The 25,310-nt window shown below is 37.9% G+C and overlaps 2 protein-coding genes across 4 annotated transcripts in view; both read left to right on the top strand.

The window, feature by feature from the left end:
* LOC117003676 (macrophage mannose receptor 1-like) overlaps positions 1 to 14,110 on the top strand; it is a 34,009-nt gene extending 19,899 nt beyond the window's left edge. The window contains exons 18-29 of one of the 2 annotated variants that reach the window (XM_033073763.1): positions 162 to 262; positions 590 to 729; positions 1,849 to 1,963; positions 2,618 to 2,799; positions 3,447 to 3,549; positions 4,866 to 5,095; positions 7,017 to 7,182; positions 8,422 to 8,556; positions 9,611 to 9,727; positions 10,560 to 10,727; positions 12,905 to 12,934; positions 13,307 to 14,110. In XM_033073763.1, coding sequence (XP_032929654.1) covers positions 162 to 262; positions 590 to 729; positions 1,849 to 1,963; positions 2,618 to 2,799; positions 3,447 to 3,549; positions 4,866 to 5,095; positions 7,017 to 7,182; positions 8,422 to 8,556; positions 9,611 to 9,727; positions 10,560 to 10,727; positions 12,905 to 12,934; positions 13,307 to 13,551 — 1,732 coding nt within the window. In that variant the 3' untranslated portion in view covers positions 13,552 to 14,110. The remainder of the gene's footprint in view (positions 1 to 161; positions 263 to 589; positions 730 to 1,848; positions 1,964 to 2,617; positions 2,800 to 3,446; positions 3,550 to 4,865; positions 5,096 to 7,016; positions 7,183 to 8,421; positions 8,557 to 9,610; positions 9,728 to 10,559; positions 10,728 to 12,904; positions 12,935 to 13,306) is intronic. The other variant, XM_033073855.1, reaches the window with a different exon arrangement.
* A 1,833-nt stretch (positions 14,111 to 15,943) lies between these two features.
* Positions 15,944 to 25,310, top strand: part of LOC117003313 (macrophage mannose receptor 1-like) — a 35,728-nt gene continuing 26,361 nt past the window's right edge. For both annotated transcript variants that reach the window (XM_033073288.1, XM_033073214.1), the window contains exons 1-6: positions 15,944 to 16,113; positions 18,361 to 18,756; positions 19,833 to 20,006; positions 21,841 to 21,999; positions 22,794 to 22,907; positions 23,967 to 24,113. In XM_033073288.1, the coding sequence (XP_032929179.1) occupies positions 16,044 to 16,113; positions 18,361 to 18,756; positions 19,833 to 20,006; positions 21,841 to 21,999; positions 22,794 to 22,907; positions 23,967 to 24,113 (1,060 nt within the window). In that variant the 5' untranslated portion in view covers positions 15,944 to 16,043. The remainder of the gene's footprint in view (positions 16,114 to 18,360; positions 18,757 to 19,832; positions 20,007 to 21,840; positions 22,000 to 22,793; positions 22,908 to 23,966; positions 24,114 to 25,310) is intronic.

The following is a 25,310-nucleotide window of genomic DNA, read 5'->3' as shown; positions in this document are numbered from 1 at the left end:
AAGCAGCAGTGAGCTGTGGCTGTGTCCTCTCCAGGGTGTGCAAAGCCTTTGCCCTCTGGTCTCTGCTAATACCTTGCTTAGCCCTCTGCCCAAACAGACTTTGTGACTAAATAATTGCTGAGATGTCTGTCTGGCAGCCACTGTCCCCTTGTTTCTTCCAGATGGCTGGATGACACCCCAGTGAATTATGTTGCCTGGGCTCCAAATGAACCCAATTTTGCAAATAATGATGAAAACTGTGTGATAATGTCTGAAGATTTTGGTGAGTAAATCGGCATCAAGAAGTGTTTGGGTAAAATTTAGCATTGAAATCCAAAATGTTTGGTACATACTCAAATTTGAGGCTACCCCATAAAGAAGTAGTTCAACAATACTGACATTTTTTTACATTTTAATATGCTCAAGTATGAAACTGTGTCATCACTTTTAGGAAAGAAACATATTGCAGAGGAAGGAGGAGTGTATTTGGGTAAATGTTTCATCTGAGTGAATGAATGCCATCTGAGCCTGACTGCTGTAGTGGTTGCACAAGAGTTTTTCTGTATTCTGTAATCTTTACAACAATTATCTGTATTCAATTTCTTTACAGGCTTTTGGAAAGACGTAAGTTGTGGTCTTAAAAATACCTTTATTTGTGAAAGGCACAATTCAACTTACTCAGGATTTTCTCCCACTGTACTTCCACTTCTGGGAGGATGTCCTGAAACTTGGCTTTTGTTTAACAATAAGGTACAGTAATAAATCTCAGCCATATTTAGCAGATTTGCTCTTGAAGAAAACAACTATTCCTTTTCTCCCATTAAATAAATTCTCTCTCTTTAAACACCAATTTATTAAGAAAAATGCTACTTTGCAGTGCAGTGAATTTTCAGGTTGACAAATTTGTAACTAAATATTAAAAAGAAAAATAAGTGATTTGAACATTTGGAATTATAATTTTTGTAAATATCTCTGTGTCTTTAGCCATAGTTACTTTTCTAGATTCTAGAAACTTCTTATTTTAGTCATACTTACAGCATGGAAATCCTGATCCATTATCCTTGTCTGTAAATGCAACCCTGTTTTTCTGAGTAACAAAGATGAAAAAATGAAAGGTCACACTTTTCATAAGTAATTGGCTATCACAGTAACTCAGCTTAAGCTGAGTAACACAAACTGTAATAAATGTCAAATCAAATATAAAAGACAAGCAAGCATTGCTGTCTGCTAAGTTAAGCAAAAAAACCCCTGGACATATGAACTTCCAATAAACCCCAACAAACAAACAACAGAGGAAAACCATAAATCAATTCCACAATGCAATCAATAGGAAAAGGTTTTATGCATTCAAAGGGCATGAAGAGAGAGGAGCCATGTCCTCTGTCCCTCAAAAGACACATAAAAATATTTTACACTGGTATTAATGGAAAACACCCATTCAGAAGGGCTCTTCTTGCTGACCCCATTCCACTTGTGTGAGTTCTCACATGAGCTGAGGTTTTAGCACTCCATCTGTGGTATATAATTGAAAAAACTTGACCTGAGAGATTAGTACCTGCTCCAAATTATGTTCACAATCAGTAAATAGTTCCAGTCCCTCAAAAATTCTACTTTTCAGTAATTTAATTCCTCACAGTCTTTTGATGGTTGTGTGCTCTTTCCCAGCAGTGACCCCCCATGACTGTAAGTGCTGTGCACATATCACTGGGATTGGCTGGGTCTCCTTGCTGGCTGACAGTATTTGTGTTTCAGCATACCCCCCATCTGCAGCTCTTTGCAAGCAGGGACTAGCATGGAATTAATCCAAATCAATGGCTTTAATATTCTTTGACACCTGAAAGTCTGTCTAATCCTTTACTCTCTCCACAGTGTTATAAAATATTTGGATCCAGAGAAGAAGACAAACTAACTTGGCACTCAGCAAGAAGTGTTTGCAGAGAATTAGGGGGAAATTTGGCCTCTATACACAATAACCAAGTGCAAGGTATGACATCTGAGTCTTACAGCACTATTTATGAAGCCACAAATTTCACCATGTAGTGATGAGGCTGAAGCTACCTCCAGACCTGAACATCATAACCTTTGAAGGAAGACCTGGAGTGTTTGATCCAGAGGGAAGACTGGAGTGAGATATTATAACACTTCCCAAGTTTTGGCAAACATCTTATGTGGAAGAATAGAATAATCTGTTCCTCATGGTCTTGGAAGATGGGATAAATTGTAATAGTTTATAGCCAGGAAATGTTCACAGATATTCAAGTTAGACATTAAACAGAAATCCATCAGAAATTACATACCTGCAATTGATGCTACCTTGTGAAAGACAATCCTTTTGAAGTCACTTCTTGCCCTGATTTCTGTAATATTTCCAGGAAGCCTAAATAATTTTTATCAAAAATGTTTTCCTTTTTTTTCCCTCTTTTCCCCCCAAAATCAAGCTGCTTCAACTTAATTACCCATTGAAATTATTTTCTTTTACCATTAGCTCATAGTCTAACAATACTGAGTTTGGTATTTCCAATACATATAGAAGATGATTGGTTGTAGTTTTATTTGTAATTCGATTTACACGGAATTTGAAAAAAAGGAAACTCCTCAAGTATTTAAAGATTTTATTTTTTAATCCATTTCCTATCAGCCTTCCTCACCTTCCACCTGAAGGATGTTGCCAGTGAAACATGGATTGGGCTGAATGACATTAACAGTGAGGACACATATCTTTGGACAGATGGAAGTGTTTTTGACTATTCAAAGTGGGCCCAAGGATTCCCATTAAGAAATAAATTCACAGTGGTTGACTGGAAATATATAACAATAAAGGTAAACAGAAATAAATCAGAAAATGCATAACATAAATGACACACTCAGTGTAACCAGCATGACTTCTGTCTCAGCTCTGATCTTTAATAGCTTAAAGCAGAGAAGAACTGAAATTTCAAAGACCAAATTTTTGAAGCTGTACTCAGAAATTAATAAGCCTGTTTAGAATGTAGGCTTACTCTCATTCCTTTGTCAAAGTCTAGAGATGCAGAAAAGGAATCTTCACTGCTAGAATTAATTACACTTTCTAGAATTGTTATATTTTATTATTATACATTGAAAATATTCAGTGTTACTAGGTGTGATTTTTATTTTGGTATATAGTTTTTCTTTTTATAATGTGAATCCAAATGAAACTTCAACAAATTCAGTACAGATTACCATTAACTCCATAGTAAAAATATCTTCAATGCATTCCAAGTAATTTAAATAAACTGACAAAAGTCTTGCAGTAATCTGCCAATGAAAGAATATTTGCTTAAGATATATAATAGAATGCATTGGATTTCCAACAAGCAATACATGAAAAGAGTCAGGAAATTAGAAAAGAAAGCTATTAACTTTTTCTCCTCACACCTATTTCTATTATTTTGCTGGAAATTTTGCACTTTATCAGCAACAATTCTATTTTTTTATTTGTTCCCTAGACTGATTGTATTGCGATGACAAAAAGATCTGTAAATCATGCAGGATTATGGGAAAATAAAGACTGCCAGCATAACAAAAGCTATATTTGCCAGATGGACAGCGGTAAGTTTTGTGTTTCACTTTTTCTTTCCTCCCTTTTTTGTTTGTTTAGGGGTTTTTTTGAGTGTTTTTTTGTTATTTGTTTGCTTTTGTTTTTGGTTTTTGGTGGGTTTTTTTTGTTTGTTTTTTTTGTGGGGGTTTTTGGGGTTTTTTTTCTGCAAAACATTTACTGAACCATCTGGACTCAGAGAAGCTGACCTCACCTACCCTGCAGATATCCACACTTAAATCAGGTGCCTGGCACATAGACACTTTGAAGACAGGATTCATCATCTTAATCACAAGAAAAATGCCCAAATCAGGTTTCTAGAAGGTCTATACCTTCAAAATGCCTGTAGTCATCTGTGCTTTATCCAATTATCACAGTTATAGGTGCCTGAATGCAGTTATTTTGCAAATACAATGCTAAAAGACAAATCCTTCTGTGATCTCCAGCCGGGGGTTAACTGAGGCCAATTAAACTGTTAGTTTGCTCATCAGTCTTTAGCAAGGCCTCCATATCACAAGAATAGCAGTACTCAAAAGGGCAAATGTTGCAGTTTCCTCCACGAAGCCTTAGGGTGGGAGACACATCCGGAGCACAGCTACACTGCAGAATCTGCAGGAACAAAAACAGGGAACTGATGAGCAGCAAGTTCAAATAGAGGAAGAAGCCACAGCTGGGCCAGATGATTCACAGCTCTGTCCCAAGCAAGTGCAGACAGTTGCATGAGGATGGCACTAGCAAAATCGACTTCCAGGGCATCCTCAACAGAGACTGAACACTAAATTTATGTCTTTTCTCCTGTCCCCATCACTAGCTCTAGCCCCTCACCTTCCACTTCTCATATATGATTATAGGTACAAATACAGTTTCCTTTTTCACTTCATTCTACGAGGGAAAGATGTAGCAGCATGGTCATATAATGTGCTTAGAAATAAATTATTTTGAGACTGAAATGGTGTGAAGGTCCTGTCCTGTGCTCATGCCTGGGAAAAACTTTACCTGCACTGAGGTGGGGGGACATGGAGACTCTGGGGAGAGGATTATGGTGGAACCAGTATTCACATAATTTCATCTGGTCAGTCTGTGTCTATAGATACACACAGCTCATGCTCTGCCTCTAATCACTGAATGTGTTTTTACACCATAGTTTAAAATAATTCCAAATTGCCATTAAAATAAATCTCTTTGGTTTTATGTAAGTAATGTTCTTACTTGGTGCTTGTCCTGCCATGGTATATTCATCTGTTACACAAAAGTAATACTGCTATCCAGCAGCTAGTAATTGTTCACCATTTTCTCCTCTTCCTTTCAAATTTATACCTCTTTCCTACAGAGCCTGAACTGTTTCACCCCACAAGTACTCCAGATTCCAATTTCGTCCATTATGATAACAGCAGCTATTTAATAATTCCTTCTAAAATGAATTGGGAAGAAGCAAGAAAAGCATGCATGGAGAAATCTTCAGAGCTTGCCAGCATTTTTGATTATTACAGTAATATATTCTTGCTGCTGCAGGCAGTGCAGTATGGAGAGCCCTTGTGGATTGGGCTCAACAGCAATTCGGTAAGATTAATAAATTCATAGTTGGAAAAGTTAAATGCTGTTACTATTAACAGGAGAACTGTAGCATGAACAGATTTAGAAATCTAGGACTGGTGGACAGTCATATCTTTTGACTTCATCAGTCCTAAATCATTAAACTCCATTTTAGGCAATGGAGAAGAATGAGAACCTTTGGCGGTACTGGATTCTCTTTACTAGTTCTGTGTGAATATTGGAAACTTAGATAAAAATACATGGTAGACTTTCAGATGGCTATTTTTAGGACAGGTGGCCATTACTCAAAGGGTCCAAGATGGCCAGTAGGGCTAGTGCCTCAGGATCATTGGCAGCTGTAGCTTTTCCATTATGTTTTGGTTCAGAAGGGTGCACAGCCAAACCACACTCCTTTGAATACACACTCCTTGTTATAACTGTTCAGTCCCAAAGGTTGAAATCAGTAAAAGCTATACTGTACCAGAGTAGTGAATACTGAGATTCAGGTCCCCCAGTTTGTAAGGGAACACTTGAGTGATATTCAGTCTTATTAGCTCTGTGACTGAGTGACAAATTGAGCTTCAGTTCCCTACTGAATATGCAGTTGCTAAATGCACTTAATTATCATGTTTCTATTGCATTGTTCTTTGATCTGACTAAACCACCTTGTAATAAAAATGAGCTTTTCATCAGTAATGATCACCTTAACTATTCATTGTTTTTGCTAATTGTGATTCCACACTGATATGTAACATAGCAAAATGTGTCTGAAATTCAGTATCCCTAGGGATACTTGTAATACACATTGTGTAAAGATAGCATTTCCAGTTATACCATGCAGCAACAGTCTGATAAAGCCTCTCTGAAGGCTACATTGTCTGAAAAAATAAATTTGTTGCCGAAAGAAACGTATTTCCACTATTCTAACAGTATCATCCCCACCCCCACCACCAGAAAAAATGCTCTTATAAGTGATGGGCAGTCACCAACCTTAAAATAAATCCTCCACGTGCACAAGTCCACAGGGCATCTCTACCAAAACCAAAATAATAGTGTTTAATTCCCCTTGATACAAAAGTTAGTTGCTTTTAGTCATAGCAATATGATTTAGAAAGCAGCTAAAATTCCATTTTGATCAAACTTGAATCACCAGACATTCCCCTGGTACTTATGAACAAGCCATCCTTGATCTTGCAGAGTCAAGCTTTGCAGTCCCTCCTGTTCCCCAGGCAGTGAGTGACCTTGCCCTGATGACGCCAAGCTCAGTATGACCTTGTGGACCTGGCACCTCTCTTGACACAGCTAGACACTGGAGTGAGATCATATCTCATCCCTCTCCTCTTACAGTCAGCAAAATATTGTCTGTGTCTTTTCACTCTTCCTTGTAATTCTTCTGATTCTTCCTGGAAAAGAAAAAGGAGGCAGAAAGACTAAAAGACTGAAGAATTCCTGCTCAACATATTTCTCTTTTGATTCTTACACAGTAATAATTTCCTCAGGTTCCTCATAATGGTAACTGCAATTTACTCCTGAATGTTTCTCCTCAAAACTGCTGAAGCTTAAAGTCCTTGTTTGATAGCCAGCTCTGAGACCCATTTCCACCTGAGCTTTTCACTGGTTTCATGTTCTTATGGTCTTGCTGCTTTTCATGGAGATGTGACTCTTCTGGGATGGTGATTCCACCTTACAGCATTGTCTGACAAGGCACTGAGACCCCAGAGAGCATTATTTAGCCTTCAAAACAATTCCATGGGCTGTTCCAGCATGGAAGCCATGCTTCTGTGTCTGGTTTTTATGTTGCTGAGTTCTGATTCAGCCAGTATTTCAACAGACACACAAACTGAGCTGCCTGTATCACTTTGAAAACGTGCTCCTGTATAACTGTATTTAGCTGAAACAGCAGATGAAAGTTTAGAACAGGTATGTCGAATGTCTGTTTCAATTTCAGAGTCACGAATATTACAGATGGACCAATAAAAGGAAAGTAAGTTTTTCTGAGTGGGACTATGGAGAACCAAAACAGAAAAAAGCCTGTGTCTATCTAGCACTCTCTGGGAGCTGGAAAACAGCACATTGTGATGAAAAGCATCTTCCAGTCTGCAAAATATCTGAGGGTAAGCAGTGGCAATGACTTTTGGTTTTATAGTAGAAATCTGCTTGGACTGAATTACAAATTTCTAAGTATATATCGAATAATAATAAGGCTGAGTATGTCATTTCAATACCTTTATTTTACATTACAAGGTTTTATTTTGATGGAGTTGGCATTCACCAGCCAAGATCTTGCCATTTTACTGGACTGGAGTGATAGCTGCCATGGGAGCAGGCAGACAGATCATAAAGATTGTGGGATCAGGCATTGAGTCTAGAAGACAAAATGTTTTGCTGACAGAGGTTTAATGGGAAGGTCTGCAATCAATGAAGTCCACTGAATATAAAATAAATTTCATTTCTTCAGCATATACACATTGTTCCTACACTGGTTGTTACTTCATTGCTATTAGATTACAAACACTGGATACAGGAGAAAGAGCTGTATCTGATAAAAAAGGGTCTGTTATTGGCCCAAAAAAAAAAAAAACTCATCCTATGTGTAGCACTGAGGTGGGTTTGTTTGTGTTTTTGTTTTGGTTTGGGTTTTGTTGGGGATTTTGGGAATTTTTTTGATTGGTTGGTTGTTTTTTAATTTCTTTTCTATGCTCTGAACTTCATAGCTGTTAATTTACAACTTTTGTTTTAAAAACACAAGTACTAAGGGACAATGTTGCCGTTTCTTTCCATAATGTCATTGATCTTAGGAAAATGAGGGTTTACTACATAAATATTCAATGAGCCTCAGCTTATTCCATGATTTTTCAGATATAGAGATGTTCAGAAAATTTATGTAAGGACTGTTATCTTGAGAAGAATATTAATATGATATATTATATCATATTATATGATATTTAATTTAAAATAAATCTTATTTGAACCTCTTGAGAGTTTGGGAGTTTTCTAGGAGTGGTTTTTTTCTGCTTTTTAATGTTTCTTTTATTTATATAAATTTATTGTTTATAAAAAAATAAACTAGAACCAAAATCCTTGAACACTCAAATATCCTTGAGACAACCCAAGTTTGATTTAGTTAGCAACACAGAAGAGCACAGGTTCACACTGAGTCATCCTCTCACAGCTGACAGTCCTGATCCTCACTGTCACTCTTGACCTACACAGTGATAATTCCAGCACTGTGTGCCAAGGAACACTTTAAATACTTTTAAGAAAAGGTGGTTTTAATATTTGATTTCATGTATGAAGAACTGCAATCCTTACTGAATGAAAGCATTTATAACACCTCATTTCTTTTCTTCTAGATGTACTTCCTTCTGATCCCCCCCAGGATATTGGACAATGTCCTGAATCTTGGATTCCTTTCCAAAGTCACTGCTATAACTTCAATGCCAATGAAATGTCCTGGGCTCAGTCTGTGACTCAGTGCCTTCAATCAGGTAATTATTATTTTTACCCAAATATAGAATTTCAATCTTGACATTAAAAAGAAGTCTTGGAAAAAATCTTGAAAAGTAATAATGCAAAATCTACAAATATTAAAAATAAGGAATAAATGTCTCATTTATATTTTATTGTTATGTTATTTTCACTCATGTTGAGTTTAAGGTGATTTCCTTGTTTTGTTTTCTCAGCTGTGCTTGTTTCTTGTTGTATTTCTTCATTCACAAAATTTCTCCTTTTACTAAGATCATGAATTTTATGTGATTTGAAATAACTTATTTGTTTCTGGCCTTATCCTTTCTTTTCCATATCTTTCCCTACACAGTAGGCAAAGTAAATATCATGATAACAATCAGTCATTTTTAACACAGGCTGTGTGATCCAAAAGGGGTTGCACGTGCTGCCTGGTAGCCCCTGCTCTATCAGCAAGGCTCCCTGGCAGACTGCAGAACCTGGAGAGGGAAAATGCTTCCCTCCCTCTCCTTGGAGACATCTGTTCCTGGCCAAGACCATGAACAGCACCTTGGCACTCTTTCACCTTTGCTGCTGAGTCATCAGCTATCTCATCCATGTCTCAGGAGGCCAGGAAAGAGAAAAATGGATCCTTTGTTTTACAGCTTTTTAGACCCTCTTAGCCCTCTTACTCTTACATTGTCACAAAAATTAATGCATCAGTTTGAATTGCAGATTTGTTTATTGCACAGTATTTCACGCTACATATTATTCTGTCAAACCATGAAGAACAAACAAATAATCACTCATAATTCCTGTGAACAGTATCATCCAATCTCTTGAAAACAGAGTGCACTTTGCCTGGTGTTTGAAAGTCATCATCTTCACTGTGCTTTTGTGTTTCACTTCAGATGACATCTCTCACTGTATGTTCTGCTCCCCTACAGCTGGACACTACCTTGTGGTCTCTATTTAAATTCTCCTTTACTCCCTACCAACAGGAGAAGATTTTTATTAACCTTAACTTGTCTTAAAAGCTGTAACTATGTTGGGGATATCTCCAATCATCTTCCATTTTTTTTGTTTTATTTTTTATAGGTGGTATGTTGACTTCTGTAGAAGATCTGGATGAATCAAACTTTTTAATAGAACATGCAGATTTATATGCAAGCAAGATTAGTGGCTTTTGGATAGGAATATACAGAAATGTAAATGGTAACTATATAAAGCACTATAAATAATCATAAACAGACTTTATTAAATGGACCAAAAAAATTAATAAAATAAATAGATTTTAAGCAACCAATTGAAGTACAGTAGAGCTCAGACCTCAATCCTCTCTGAGGTTGTCTCCTATTCCTGGTCTCTGAGAAAGCTTTTCCTCTTGGGGAGAAAGTCCTGACTGGCACTCGTCTTCTCTTGGCTGGGGAAGACTCATGTGGGACCTGTGGGGGTCCAGCCAAAGCCCTCAACACCAAGCTCCCCTGTGACTTTAGACGGAGAAAATTAGGCTGCTTGCATACAGTAGAAAACATGCATCTGGAAAAAACCACTGTTATCAGACTACAAGAAGTCAGAAAGCATTTTATTCTAGACTATTTTCAGCCCATTGAAACATCAAAAATGTTTTTAGAGTTTATGAAAAAAGTTTTAATTTTAACTAAACATGTTTAAGCATTACAGTGAAAAATTTCCAATTTTCATTCAGTGCTGCTGAAATAATAACTTAGAAATTTTTCATAAAAGGTCTGACTTCAGCTTTTTTTCAGTTTGAAACTTTAATATCCTATGCAAGCAAATGGAAAAACAGAAATTAAAACTAAGTTATGACTGATTAATCTGCAAATCACAATTTGGGAAAGCAATTATATTGTTTTTGAGACAAGAATCAAATGAGATAAAATGCAACAAAAAACAACCCCAAATGAAATTTCTGAAGAAAGTAGTATTGCTTTATTAGGCTGAATGAAGTACTATTATGTCAATGTTCACTGAGATGACCTTAGTGTGGATCTCTTAGTGTTGATACTAACATTTGCCATACCAGGGCAGCTGCTTTGGCAAGACAACACTGCCTTGGACTTTGTCAACTGGGGTGACGGGCAGCCCTCGGGCGACGAGCTGGCTTTCTGTGGGGAGCTGTCTGCAGCCACTGGCAACTGGAGTGTCCTGACTTGCTCTTCCCAAAAGGGCTTTATTTGTAAGAAACCAAAGAGTAAGTGACTTCTTTAATATTCCCTCTTTTCACTTATGGCTTTATTTCAGTAGTAATAGTATGAGCATTACAAAGGACTGACACAAATGTTTCAATGTTTAGACTAAAATAATACAAGTGTATTCTTTTTTGTTTGCTCTGTTTATGATTTCTTGCTTCATAATCTCCATTATGCTCCATAATCTAATTTCTTACATTCTGTGAGGAATATCCAATTAATGACTAGAAATCATAAATATTTCCCGAAAAAAAAAAATCAAACTTCTTTATTATTTTCTCCCCCTCCAACATAAATACATTTTTTTCTACTGATATTCTTATTTTCTTTCTATGGAACAAGAGTGGCATCAATAATTTGCTATTCTTCCTCTTGCTGTACTATGATACATGCTGTTCCAGCAAAAGATGGATGAAGCAATTCTATTTAAATAGGAGCGGAAGTGCGATCCAGAGAGCATGTAGTGACCTTTGAAAAGAGTAGAAGTGTTTTGGTTAGCTTCTTTTATTTTTTTTTAATATTGTGTTTCTGTATAACTGAGCACCATCTGCTTTAGTCAGGAAGTAGAAATATCAGAATATAGTGAGCCAAGCAACCATGCGGTATTTTGGTGTTTGACTGTTAATTCTGCAGAAAAGTCCATTTTCCTGCCCTGTTTCACAACCCCAAGGTCCAGGATGTTTCTGAGGTTCAGTCCTTTGCCCCACCAAAGCAAACCTGCAGCTGGTGGGGGAAGCAGCAGTCACAGCACTGTTCAGGGCATGTTCTCCAAAGGAAAATTCTGCTTTTAGGACAACGCCTGGTTTGCTTTGCAGGCCACAGACTTTGCTGAATGATAGTTCTCTGTTACCAGGCATCAGAAAGCAGAAACTCACAATCACCACACACTTTATTTGATGGGTTCGATGTGAGTGGCCCTGATGTGCAATGCCAAAGCACACAGGGTATTCCCTGACCCCAGGTTCTCCAGCAGAGAGGTGTTTCAGCACAAGCAGATATTTATTCCAGCACAGCCAGCTCTGCTCATTTCAAGAGACAAACTGAACAGCTGCTTTTCCTTCATGCTCGCAAATGCAACAGATGCCAATGCATTGCCCTGGTCCTGCTGCAGCAGCCCGGCTCCCGGTTCATCCCACACTCCCTGGGATCCTGCTGCCCACAGGGAGACCCGTCCTTGCCCTGGCCATCACCCAGCAGCTCCCAGCCAGCAGCTCCCAGCCAGCAGCTCCCAGCAGCTCCCATCTGTTCCCATCAGTTCCCATCAGCTCCCATCAGCGTGCAGCAGAGTTCCCAGCAGTTCCCAGCAGTTTCCAGCAGTTCCCATCAGCTCCCACCAGTTCCCAGCAGCTCCCACCAGTTCCCAGCAGTTCCCAGCAGTTCCCATCAGCTCCCACCAGTTCCCAGCAGCTCCCACCAGTTCCCATCAGTTTCCAGCAGTTCCCATCAGCTCCCACCAGTTCCCAGCAGAGTTCCCATCAGCTCCCAGCAGCTCTCATCAGTTCCCAGCAGTTCCCAGCCAGCAGCTCCCATCACTTTCCAGCAGCTCCCAGCAATTCCCAGCAGCTCCCATCAGCTCCCATCATTTCCCATTAGCTCCCAGCAGAGCTCCCATCATTTCCCAGCAGCTTCCAGCGCCTCCCAGCAGCTCCCAGCCAGCCGCAGGGAAAAGCCTTGCAGACGGCGCCCTCTGTGCACAGCCGCCGGGAAAAGCTGCACAAGAAAGCTTGAGTTTATACGTGTGATTATAGATGCAAATAAATTATGGTAAATTAAGACCTGCTGCCTCTCAAAAGAATTATGTGTGATACAGGAAAGCTCAAGTGTCCTCAGCAGTCCATCAAGTGTTCCCAGCCTCCACAAGAAACAGAGCCGGTGGAAAGGGCGAGGTTAATTAATCGGGGAGAAGAGTCAGAAACTACTGCTACTTATTTTGGAGATATTCTGGTTATTACAAAAGAAGCAAGAAGGGGGATTTAACATGCAAAACACGGCATTTTTATTGATTGGAATATGAAGTTAAAAATCTTCCACACCTTTTCATTTCTCCTAATTTAGCAGATGTGTTTCCAGAAGTGATGATGATGTGCAGGTTACCCGATCTTTTGCTAACATGAAACTGTCAGGAAGAAAATATGACTTTTATAGATTTTGACTAAACATTTGTCTTTACCTTTGACAGCTATTCTTAAAGCAGCTAGAAACGTGGAAGGTAGGATTTTTTTCCCTTCCAAATAATTTCAAAGATACATGCTTAAATTTAATATTATTTTTTAAGTTTCTATACATTTTTAAAAAATATGAGCTTTATTTACTTTGTTGCCATTGAATTATTTCCCAGCCTAATTTATCAGTATCTGCAAGACCCTTAGGTAACCCCAAGATAATCAAATGCTTTGGTAAATTGATCACCCCCTCTTTGATCCTCCTTTTTGCATGGTAAGATCTATAAGAAAAACTGACACAGAGATATTATAATAGATTTTCTACCTGGTAATTAAGAGAGAAATTATACTTTTCAATAATCTTATATTTACTTGTGGCTAAGTTCATTCATTTCTATTTACTTTTTATTTATTTGCAGATGCCAGAAAGGACAAAGCCAGTGGTCACCTGAATATGTGGATACTACTTACTCTTGTCCTCATAATTTTATTGGGGGTGGCCTTCATGATTTATTTCTTGTTCAAGATCAAAACTAAGAGTGGAACTGGGAGAGAGGTGAGACGGGGCAGCAGGCAGCTGGATTACAGCCGGACCCTAACTGCAGGGGACAATGGAAGTGATGCTACCAATGACAAAGAAAAAAATGAACACAGTGTTGTCTGATGGGATAACACAGCCAAACTAAATGGTTAAGATGAAAAAAATATAGCTGAACTAAGGGAAACCTCTTAGGTGCATGTAACTTTTACTATGAAGCAAAATTGCCAGTTATTCCTTTGGTAAACATTAGGAACTATTGCTGTATGCTCCTCAAGAAATACTCTCAGGTATTTATTGGTTTATTGCTGTACAAAATGGCTAAATAAGCAAGCCTGGAAAATACAGAACTAGTGGGAATTTAGATTTAAAATATATGGGTTACTTATTTAGGAATTTGTGCCAGTGTCACAGAGTCAAGACCTAACACTGAGCACTCTTTGCAGGGCACTCAGCCCTAAAGCCTGCACTTTGAGAGTATCTCACCATACTGTTCTGAAGCATGCACACTGTTGCTTAAGTGATATCTGGAATAAACAGAGATTTACATGTATTTTTTGTGCCCATTTCTGCCCTTCTCTTATACCCTTTACACAAATATCTTCCTTGCAATAGTGTCATAAGTGAAATGCAAATACTTTTCCTTCATTCATGGCTCCAACTTGGATTTTGCAAAATAAATAAATCTTTTCATACAGTCTTATTCTATGACTTTGAATGTTTTTTATTAATTATGAACACGAGACTATATCAATAAACAATCTATATATTACACAATAACATTTCAGTGTTTAATTAGCATGTGGAGATGAGATATGGTTTGTTGAATTATTGAGTCTTCTTCCTTAAAAAAGAGGCTGACAGGAGACACAGAAACATGAACAAGGCCTGTGACTCAAAAAACCATAAATGAACTATAAAATAAAATAGTTGCCAAATAAATTTTGGAAGAACGTATTCCTGGTTTTATTCCACTTGGTCACTCATTTTAGGACAGCTTTGCTTACTATCCTCCACCTCTCTGATAAATGGACTGATAAACAGACTGATAACTGGGCATTGTGTCCATTATTCAGACCAGTAAAAGAGTGGGGCACAAAACAGTCCCTTGCTAGTGAAATGTTTTAGAGGTTTACTGAGATGATTAAATTTACTAGTAATTCTCTGTTGTCTACAACATTCTGAAGAAAAAAGATCTCAAGGATCTCTCAAAATAACAAACCTTTAGAAAGTAAGAAAATAAGAGCTGCAGAGGAGAGGTTACATGACATTGGATCGACACTTGTGGCAATTAAACAAAACATATTGCAGAGGATAAGGAATAAAAGCCATTTTTTACTCAAACTACTTTTAATGACAGTCCTCTGGATCTTTCAACTTCTTTTTTCCTCTTAATGTAAGTTACAAAAAATACACCTTTTTTTGGGGGGGGAGATTTTGGTAAATACTGAACTGGATTCTGTGCCGTTTGATGGCTAATGATATAGGCAAAGTAAATGAAAATAATAAACAGTTAAAAAAGTCCAACATAATATCATTCTTTTAATATTTTATATTTTGTATTGCTAACTCAACTCCAATAACTTTGTTGTGTGAATGGTTTCTTCTGTTTTATGAAGTGATGCTTTGCACTTGCAGAAAATACAATGAGATTTGTCTTCATAATAAAGCCAAGAAAAATAAGAGAAAATTTGAAGGACAATTTCAACTGAGTTTCTTTTCTCCCTTTTTTTCAAAATTACTAAGGGATTGTGCATCACAGCTGTAGTTCATTTCCACTTAATAAATGACTGAAGCTCGCTTGTAAAATTTGAAATGATTCCTCTATCCTTGTCTCATTTATGCTTGGTACAAAAAAATAATAAAGTATTAAAGTTAATTTGTACTTTATTGATGAAATAATTTTGAAAGACAGGGTTTTTTTTTGCCAAAATCACAAAACTTTTGTAAAGATTTGGCTAATTTGTATTGATTTTTCTACAATAAATTCACATGAAATGAAAGCACACTAGTTCTACTAGCTGATGTACAGGATAGATAAAAGGCAGGTGTATGCATAGCACCCAGTTTGTCAAATCACTGAGCAAAATTAAACTATACTGTGGGGGTTAATTTTTTCATGCTGAAATAGTCAAAATTGCTCACTGCAGTAAATTAAATCAATGTATCTTTTGCAGCAGTGAAGACCTTTTTGGGCTAAGAAATTTACATATATTTTTCTCTGAGTTTCTCAGGTATCTATGTATGACATTTAAGGTCCACCCATTTAAAGTGCACTCCCTGGTTCTTTGTCTTTAAGGGTCAGAATGTTACAATCCCAGCACAGAACAAAGTAGGTTAAAAATAATTCAGTGGAATAATCTTGAACCGTTCAAACTTCGCCACTTGCATTTGAATGGATGGAAACTTTGCTTTCAGATGCAAAGTTTGAATTTTGTAATTATTTATAGGTTTCAAAATACCACATGTGACAGGATATTTCCTTATTTAGAGCCCAGAGTTTTCTCTTTCAACTAAAAATCTTCAAAACTGAGAAGCAACCAGCAACAACTGATTCTTTAAGGACCTCTACTGCAGCAATTAATTTCATCTCATCTCTTTGTGAACAAGAAGACAGAATGAAAACCTTGACCTTTTCTACAGTTTTAGTTTTCCTCTCATTTGTTCATACTGCTTTTCAGACACGCGGTGAGTCTATTTTTTCCTATCCCCTGCAGAAGTGGATGTGAAGGTGGGCATCTTTGTTGTCTTGCTGATTTCTCAGGATCTTTAAGATTTTCACAAAGCTTTACTACTCTGCATTTCATATTTGTCCTAATGGGAGTGGTACACAGAAGTTTCCACAAGACAAATACAGAGATGTTGATTTACTTTTAAAGAGAGGGGAATATCCAAAATGGGGAAGAGCTGGGAATCAGAAGTCAGGACTGACTTACATATGTGAATAAAGATTAACTTTTGAGTACAACTTATTTATTGGTAATGTTTGCTGCTGTAAAGTAGATGGACTTCACAGTGTGCTTCATAGTCTTTGTCTATATATGTGACTGATTTACAAAAAATGAAATGGATAAAGGAATTAAATAGGGTGTTGCATGTGTTTCTCCTAGCCTTAGCATGAGATTGTGTGGGATGAGGTGGAATTTATGGATTGATGTGAGATGCAGCAACATGGCTGAGAAGATGCCAGTGGAAAAACAAATATTAGAAACATATGAGAGTCAAGAATAGCTGTGGAATAGCTACTAGTACAACAGTAAGAGTAAAGATGAGAGCAATACTTAAGGCTCTGAAGTTGGCCAAAGACAGATGATATCTCCCTCTTAAAGTATGATGATTATGTTCAAATGTGTGTTTTCTTTGTCCTTCAGTTCGCTTGATTTGTGGAGTTGGGTACATATCACAGCTTCCAAAAGCAGACACTGATCCATGTGGGCTGCGACAGCACTACCCTTTGCAAAAAGGGGCTCTCCCACCTGGGAGCCCAACCCAAAAGCAGAAACTTCACAGCTTCTAGCAGGAACTCTAGTATTAGACCCAATGTTTCTTTGAGGGGCAATGGTTGGTGCTTAGGGGACTACACTAAGTAAACACTTATTTACTGAGCAGTAAGAAATAAAAGACTTTATAATATTTAAAACTTTTTTCCTAAATGGACAAGGAAAGAAGAAACTACATTTCAGCTTCAAATTTAGATTTGCAGAAGTGAAACTCCTATATATTACTGAGCTGGTCAAAATAATACAGGAACCTTCTGGAAGAGCTCAAGAACTATTCTTTCTGTCATATGCTCCCAGAATATCCCAGAGACTTCCTCCTCTGTTCAATACCCAAAATTGGCTTACCCTAACATCCTATATTTGTCCTAAAACTTTACTTTAGTGTGTGGAGGGGTATCTCACTGCCTCTTGTGAGTTATTCTCTCAGATGGATATGGCAGTGATGCTGCATCTCTATTTCCAGGTATGAATTTGAGGCACAGAGGGCTGAAGGGCAAAACCTTGCCCTCCTGTTCTACAGCCCCTATAATATCCCTTCTAGTCCAAATTTCAACCCCTCATGACTCAAAGCCAGTGAGAGCTGCATGCTACCTGACATTTTTAAGAGCATACAGCTGTTTGCCCAGGGGCACTTGCTTTGTGTGTCACAGCACAGCTGCAGTTCTGGACAGCCCTTCCCAGCAGGGCTTACTTATCTCAGTGGATTACTGCATCAGGAATAACCCTTTGTGTGGCACTCACAATGCACTGTGGCACTCACAATGCACAGGCATGCAGGCCCACACCTAGAGTACCTATATGCTCTTCAGTCTTTGTTCTGGTAACAATGTTTGTGATTTATTGTGTGAATTATCTTGGCTTCTTATGATAGATGTGCTACGGAATGGATACTGGATCAAGGCAAGGCAACAGGTCACCATTACATGGTTTTTAATTCCAAAAAAATTCCCAAACCATAACACAACCTGTAAATTCCAGAAGGAGCAAGAGTCACAGAAGGCTCACTCACTAACTGTATTAAGCACAAATGTGACCCCATGGAGATGTATGAAACAGGAGCTAAATCTATAATGCATGAAAGTGATGGCCAACTTCCAAACCTTCAGTAAAGATCTCTATTGGAAATCCTGAATGAAATGCGCATTTCAAAAGAAGATAAAATTCCATTATTATGATCACATTTTTGAAGCTGTCTTAATGTAGTTTGTGTGTTCCTATTCTTCTGTATTGTGTTCCCATGTATTTACTGACCTGTGCTTACTTTTCTTCCCCTGATTGAAATGCGTCTTGAAAATACCTTTTGATCCTTGTAAAAATTTGCAGTCTCCTGACATGAGTCAGATCAGCATAGAGTAAAGATCACATATTTCTCCTCACAAGCTCCCCTTACCGTCTGCTCACCCTGACCACTTATTCTGAATGTTTTATTTTACAGACGAGGAAATATTCTTAATATTCAATGAGGATACTAAGTTCTGTTTAATTGCTCAGAGTACTGAGGCAGTCACAACAGCCTCTTGCAAGAAAAACAGTGACTTGCAAAAATTCAGGTGGGTCTCTGATCATCAGTTAATGAACATGGCATTTGCACAATGCTTGGGAGTGCCCCACAAGAGAAACAGGGCTAAAGTTTCTCTGTACCCATGCAACAAGAAAAGTGAATTCCAGAAATGGGAATGCAGAAATGCAGCCTTGGCAATCCAAGGGGAAGATTTATTTCTCAGTGCTGGCAAAAAAAAGGAAAATATTGTGCTCAAAGCAGGATCAGAGGCAATGGATAAATGGAAGATCTATGGAACCATGGATAATTTGTGTTCTCAAAACCATGAAGGTAAAGTATAAAGTTTATTTTTGGTGGTTTATTGAATCTACTTGTTTGCCATCAGACAGGGTCTTTCGATTTCTTCCCCCCTTAGCTTAATGCCAGCTGTTCCCCCTGAGGTAATGGTGGACTAGAGAATGCTTAATTCATATATTGAGGCATGTATCCCTCCATCCTGGAGAAAAACAGCTGCTTATGTTCAGACAGAATGCAGTATGTGCAAAAAATGCACATATTTTTTGTTCTTTACTTTTGAAGCAAATGTGGATGAAGGTTATTTTTAATTGTTAGTGTTAATCACTCTTCTCAGTCGTGCCTAGCAATAACATAGTGGGCAGAAACAAAAGCACAGGAAGTTGAATTCCACTTGAATAAGAGGAAGAACTTTTACCAAGCACTGGAACAGGTTGTCCAGAGATGTTGTGGAGTTTCCCTCCCTGGAGATATCCAAGAGCCATCTGGACACAATCCTGTACCATGTGCTCTGGGATGGCCATGCTTGAGCAGGGAGGTTGGACCAGATGACCACTGTGATCCCTTCCAACCTCAACCATTCTGTGATTCTGTGACTTTGTAATCAAAGCACTTTATTTAACTGCATACTATTACTACTGAGATTGTGTTAGGATTATTGGATGAGAGGAAAAATCTCTAAGTTTAATACATCAATATTTAATGCAAGGAAATCACTCCATGCATAATACCTTCAGGTGCTGAATGAGATTTCAGATGCCAAAAATCCCACAACATTAAGCCACATGAAGTGGAAGTTAAGTCACGTGATAAAAAGATAGCACTATTTTTGGAAAATTATACTAAAATACATGAAATAAAAATCACTGCAGCTCTTTCACAGTTGTCTACAGCATGACACTGCTCAATTTCTAGCTGGTACAGCTGATGATGTACCCCAGAAGCAAAGCACAAATTGCGAGACTTACCAAGAACTTCCATGAAGGTCGTTGTTGGTGACAGCAGCTCCCCAGCTACACTGGTGTAACACTTGTAATTCTTTCTCCAGTCTTATGGAGAGTACAGACATATATTCACATAGCTATATTAAAACTTCTCTTTTGTCCCCTCAGACCTGTTTACACTGTTAGGAAATTCCAATGGAGCTCCGTGTGCCTTCCCCTTCTTGTTGAGTGGAAGATGGCACGCTGAGTGCACAGCTGCTGGCAGGTCAGATGGATTGTTCTGGTGTGCAACAACGCCCAACTTCGACCAGGACCATTTGTATGGGCTCTGTCCAGCTGCCAGTAAGTCCCACATGCTGTCATAGACCCGGTAACACAGCACTGCTCTGTAAATATATCAATACTGAGATGCTGTTAATAATGCAGAAGGGAAAAACCTTGCAGTGACCTAAATTTTACTCAAAAATGTCTGTTTCATGCAACAGCATTCCTGACAGAAGTAACAAATCTGTTTGCTAATAGCCTACAGGCAGGCTGAAAGTTGTCTGGGTGTGTCCATCTCTTTGTTAAGACTCAGGAAAATAAGAGTGCCTTCAATGTGACTCCCTTCAGCATAGAATCACCTGAAAATTGAGATGCTATTCACATTCTAATACTGATATTTGTGATAGCAGTAGTCTAACCTCTTCTACCCAAGCTAAGCCCTGTTCTGTATAACAAGATTGATCTACAGTTCATGGGAGGATGTAGTTTGTTTTTTGAAAGGTGTAAAATTAAAGGATTGGCTCAAGGGTTTTACTGAAATGTTAGTGTCATCAGCATTTCCCTTTTAATGCTTTGGAATATATTACAAAATAATGCTATCATAACAGGTAAAAGCATGGGAGTGCAGGATCAAGAACACCAAAATACATGTTCATGAAGATATTAAAAATGCTGCCTCAAACCTAAGTTTTCAGTGGAATACCACAGAATCAGAATCACAATTTGTCATTTTGATAGGAGCATTGCAGAGGTAAACCAAGTTCAACTCACTCTCAGGCACCACCAATCACCCTCAGTCTGACTGATTTGGTGAAAATTATTCTCTGGTGCAATATTGCAAGCAGTAACTTCAAAAATCCCATGATATCGTCATTATATAAACTAGAAAATATGAAGTATTTGGCATCATAAAATTTTTGGGCCATTATCACTAATACTCGAGTCTACAGTTAAAAAAGAATGTTAAAAATCTCCAAATCAGCAATAAGAAACACAATAAGAAATAGAAAAGTTTTCTTCTAGAAACCATTCAAGAAATTTAATTTTTTTTCCTCAACAAAAGAGAAATTTATGGCAAGTTGCAATCACAGTTTATTCTAGGTAAAGTTTTGCTAACAGTGAGCTCTCAGAGGACAATTTCAACATTCCAGTAATCTAAAACACATGCAGACCGCAAGAACAACCTCAATTCCCTCAGCTGCTCCTGCAGCTTCGCTCTGGATGTGCTCCAGCACCTCAAGGTCTTTACTGCAGTCAGGCTCAAGACTGAGATGAGTGTTTGAGGTGTCACCAGTGCACAGTACAGAGGGACAATCTCTGCCCTGGTCATGCTACCCACACTATTGCTGATACAGGCCAGGATGTCATTGGCCTTCTTGGCCACCTGGGCATTTGCTGTCTCGTGTTAGGCTGGTTATCAGCCAGCACCCCCAAGCCCATTTCCACTGGACAGCTTTCCAGCTGCTCTTCCCCAAGGCTATAGCATGTAAATTTGATTAGTGATGGCCTAATTTCACAAGAAAGGTTTCATTACTGCCAATATTTGTGTTTCAGTGGTGTTCCAGCCAAGAATAAACTTGGGCATAGCCTATGAGCTCCTGAACAGGTTCTCAGGGTAGACAATGACCAAGATACAATTTTGATTTATTGGCCTCTTTACAGACGTTTTTTTTCTCCTGGAGATTGTAAATTTGGAAGGGAAAAGTGCAAATAAAGGATGAAAGGCTCATTACTGATAATGTCAATGACACACCTTCTTTTCTTAACAAAGATCAAGATAACTTGTGGGTCTGAGCTTTAACTGATCCAAAATGTTATTTCACAAGTAAGCTTGCTCCTAAAGTTTCCTATAACACTTTCTGTAAAATGTTTATTACAAACTCAGGTATTAAATTTCTTTTCTCTCACACAGACATTGACAGATTTTGGAGTACAGATCCCTTGACAGGAACCTACTACCAGATAAACCACCAGTCAGCTCTCACATGGCATCAAGCAAGGAAGAGTTGTCAGCAACAGAATGCAGAATTGATAAGTGTCACAGAGATACATGAACAAATATATCTAAGAGGTGAACTAGTAAGCAAGATTCAGTAAAAACTCTTTTGAAAGGTTTTTTTGACTGATTAAAAATGTTTCAGTGGTTTAATCACATTACAGTGAATAGCTGATATAAGAAAATGGTGTCTATACTAAAACAAAATTGCAGTAAATTAGACTTTTTATATGTGGGATTTTAGTAAATTGAGGAATTACCATTTGAAATTATTTATATTATTATTATTTTATCAAGAAAAGGATTTCCAGCTAATTAAGCAAAAGTTAGCTCAAGCTCAGAAAACACCAGAAAGATCCTGGAAAGGGGACTTAAAAGAAGAAACATTTTAGGAGACATCCATTATGCAACAATTGCATGATATTACATGTTATATGATTATATTTTGTGTTAATAAATCAGTATTCTTCATGTATATCTAACGAAATAGTTATTTTGAAATATGATACAAATTTTATACAGACTTTATTTATGCACACTGTAGAACGAAGGTTCTATATAATTGCACCACAAGCAATTAAACTTATAATAATATTAATAATATTCAATCTTTCAATTTTCAAAGCTTGTTGTCTACATATAACTGTAGAATAGCATTAAGTTCAGATAAACTAATGTGTAAAATAAACTTTTTCAATTCTCTACCCTTTATCTACAGAAAAAAATCTCTGAATTTATTACCAGTAAACATGAATTCTGTATTGAACTTACAAATGACTAGGAAGACTTTTACTGTCTTCTTCTAAACTTTGGAAAATCAGAAGTTTTCCTTGCAAATCTCATTATAATTCAATTCTTTTGTTACCTAGATTTGATTGACAGCAAGAGATCCTCTCTCTGGATTGGGCTTAACAGTCTGAATCTCAACAGTGGCTGGCAGTGGAGTGGTGGCTTTCCCTTCAGATACTTTAACTGGGCACCAGGTAGTAATCTTAAACAATTTTTGTAATTATAGTGGGAGAATTGTGCTTTTCTTCACTAGATGTGACTCATGGAATTTCAAGCAGAAAACCTAAATCACGTCATCTCCTCTCAGAGGCAGATAAAGCAAAAAGCACTGGTTGAGCTGTATCATACTGGGAATGCCTTCAAGTCAGTGAAATCCTCTGTGTCTCTACAACTTCCACAGGGTTATCAGACCCTGCATCCCGCAAGGACTCTGCTGCCAGCGAGTTTTGCTCTTGCAAAACCTTCCTCTTCACTTCTTATGCTTTTTTACCCTTGTCCTCTCATTCAGGAGTTCATGGCATTGACAGGTTATCTTTGAAAGTCAATTATTGCCATGGCAACAGTCAGTTGCAGCAAATTCTGAATAAACTCAAGCATAGTCCAACTTTTGGCCTTCCCAAGTCTCAGAGGTGCCACCTGCTTTTACCTGGCACAGAAGATGAAGAGAAAGCACAGAGTTGTTGAGTCTAGTGGAAGATTTTCTACCTTCTGTTGAACTGATCAAATTCCTCAAGCTTTGCAGGGCTGAGAGGTTGGCTCTCAGTATCCTGTATCTCAGCTCCTGTATCCCCACACAATGGCTATGATCATGAGTTAAGCTACACACTGCTGAAAAAGTAATTCTAAAAAGTAATTTATCACACTGTGGGCCTCTCTGAGAAGAAAACACTGACCATTCTCCAGGGATAGCGGTCCTGTGGAGAAACTCCAGGCGTGTTGGTGGAAGAGGCAGCAAAGGAGATACAATAAATGATGAGGGAATGTTCCTTGCAGCAAAGAACAAATCTGCATTCAAATTCCAGAGGGGCATGCAGAAAGGGCCACTATGCTGTAATCAAATGTGGCAGATAGTGTGAATTATGCAACAAGCATTGAAAGAAAAATTTTGATGGGTACTTCTACACTACCTTTCCTTTTCTCTGGTAGAAAAATCTTCATCTCTGGTAGGAGTGAAATCATGAGCCCATAATTGACACAAGTAAATTGCTCTTTTAGCTGCTACATAAAAATAATTTGCTTTTTATCCCATGAAGGAAGCCCTGAACCTGAGTCTGAAAAACTCTGTGCAGTACTAAACCCCAGAAGAGATGCTAAATGGGAAAACCAGCCATGTGAGCTGAAACTTGGCTATATCTGTAAAAAGGAAAAATTCACAAAGGATCCTTCAATTCTTCCATCAGGTATGTCAAGCAAATAAAAAACCTTTTGATAAAGGCTGTGTCACTAAAGTTAAATTTCACGGTTATTTAAAATAGAAAGAAAAAGTAAGCATTGAAATTTGTTTTTCTGCAATGATGACTGGTACAGAACAAAATATATTGTTATTTCTTTAGCAAAATATATTTAAATACTGAAAATGCTCCTGGACCTAGTAATCACAAAAGCATTTTTTACTTTATGTTATTTGTCCCAATTCCAGAGGCACTGGGTTAAGCCATACAGTTTCAGGAAAGTATCATGGTCTGGAACATGAAAATAAAATTAGAGATGCTTCACCCTTCCTGCAGTGCATTCTAATGGAAACACTGAGGTTTGTCACAGAAGGCTTGGAAAAATGGCATCAATAGGCTCAGAGCAAATTCTTGATGGGGTGGCCAGTAGCCTAGAAAGATGGCAAAAAAGAGCAACTTCCTTTGGACAACTTTTCTACTATAATCTCTGGTTTATTTAATGAGAGTTGGCATGTAAAGCCATGTGTGCAGAGAATTACTTGTGCTGCAGTAATAATGCCTTTCCTTTATGAAATACAAAAAATGTAATTGGGTGGGGTGTATTGTGTGAAAATGCTACATAAGAAATTCCAAAATATTCCTCTGGCCAGTGAATACTTCACACGAGTGAAGACCAGTAATAACTGGCTCCATTTTTTCCCTCTTTTGTTTAAATGCATCGTGCTTTCTCTAAAAGTACCATGAGCAATAACATACAGACTAAAATATATGTGTGAGGAATTAAGTACTGCTTATTTGTTACCACTTCCTGTTCATTGTAATTCATGAATTAGCTGATTTTTAATGTACAGTAATTTCATTATTATAAACCACACCATTTTGACTAAAATTTTGGTCTGAATCCGGAAGTGCAGCTTATAATCAGGTGCGGCTTATATATGGACAAAGAATGAAAAGTTGCTGTTTTAGTTTGGAGGACAGGTGTCTGCTGAGAAAGGCAGGAGCCTCTCTTTGAAATGGAGAATGTAAACCCCCTCCCTCCAAATTATTATAATTTGGAAATCAAGGGGCTTTCAGGCAAAGATATGGGAATTAGGAATAACAATTCTTTACTAGAAATACAGTACTGCAAAGAAACAAACTCCAAACCCTGACAAAGTCAGAGTACAACCTGACACCCCGTCAGGCAGGGTGTTGGTAGCAGTC

The sequence above is a fragment of the Catharus ustulatus genome, chromosome 1, assembly GCF_009819885.2.
Source record: "Catharus ustulatus isolate bCatUst1 chromosome 1, bCatUst1.pri.v2, whole genome shotgun sequence".
Taxonomy (NCBI): Eukaryota; Metazoa; Chordata; class Aves; order Passeriformes; family Turdidae; genus Catharus; species Catharus ustulatus.
Note: the sequence above shows the minus strand (reverse complement) of the source record. Positions and strands in the feature narration are given on the sequence as shown.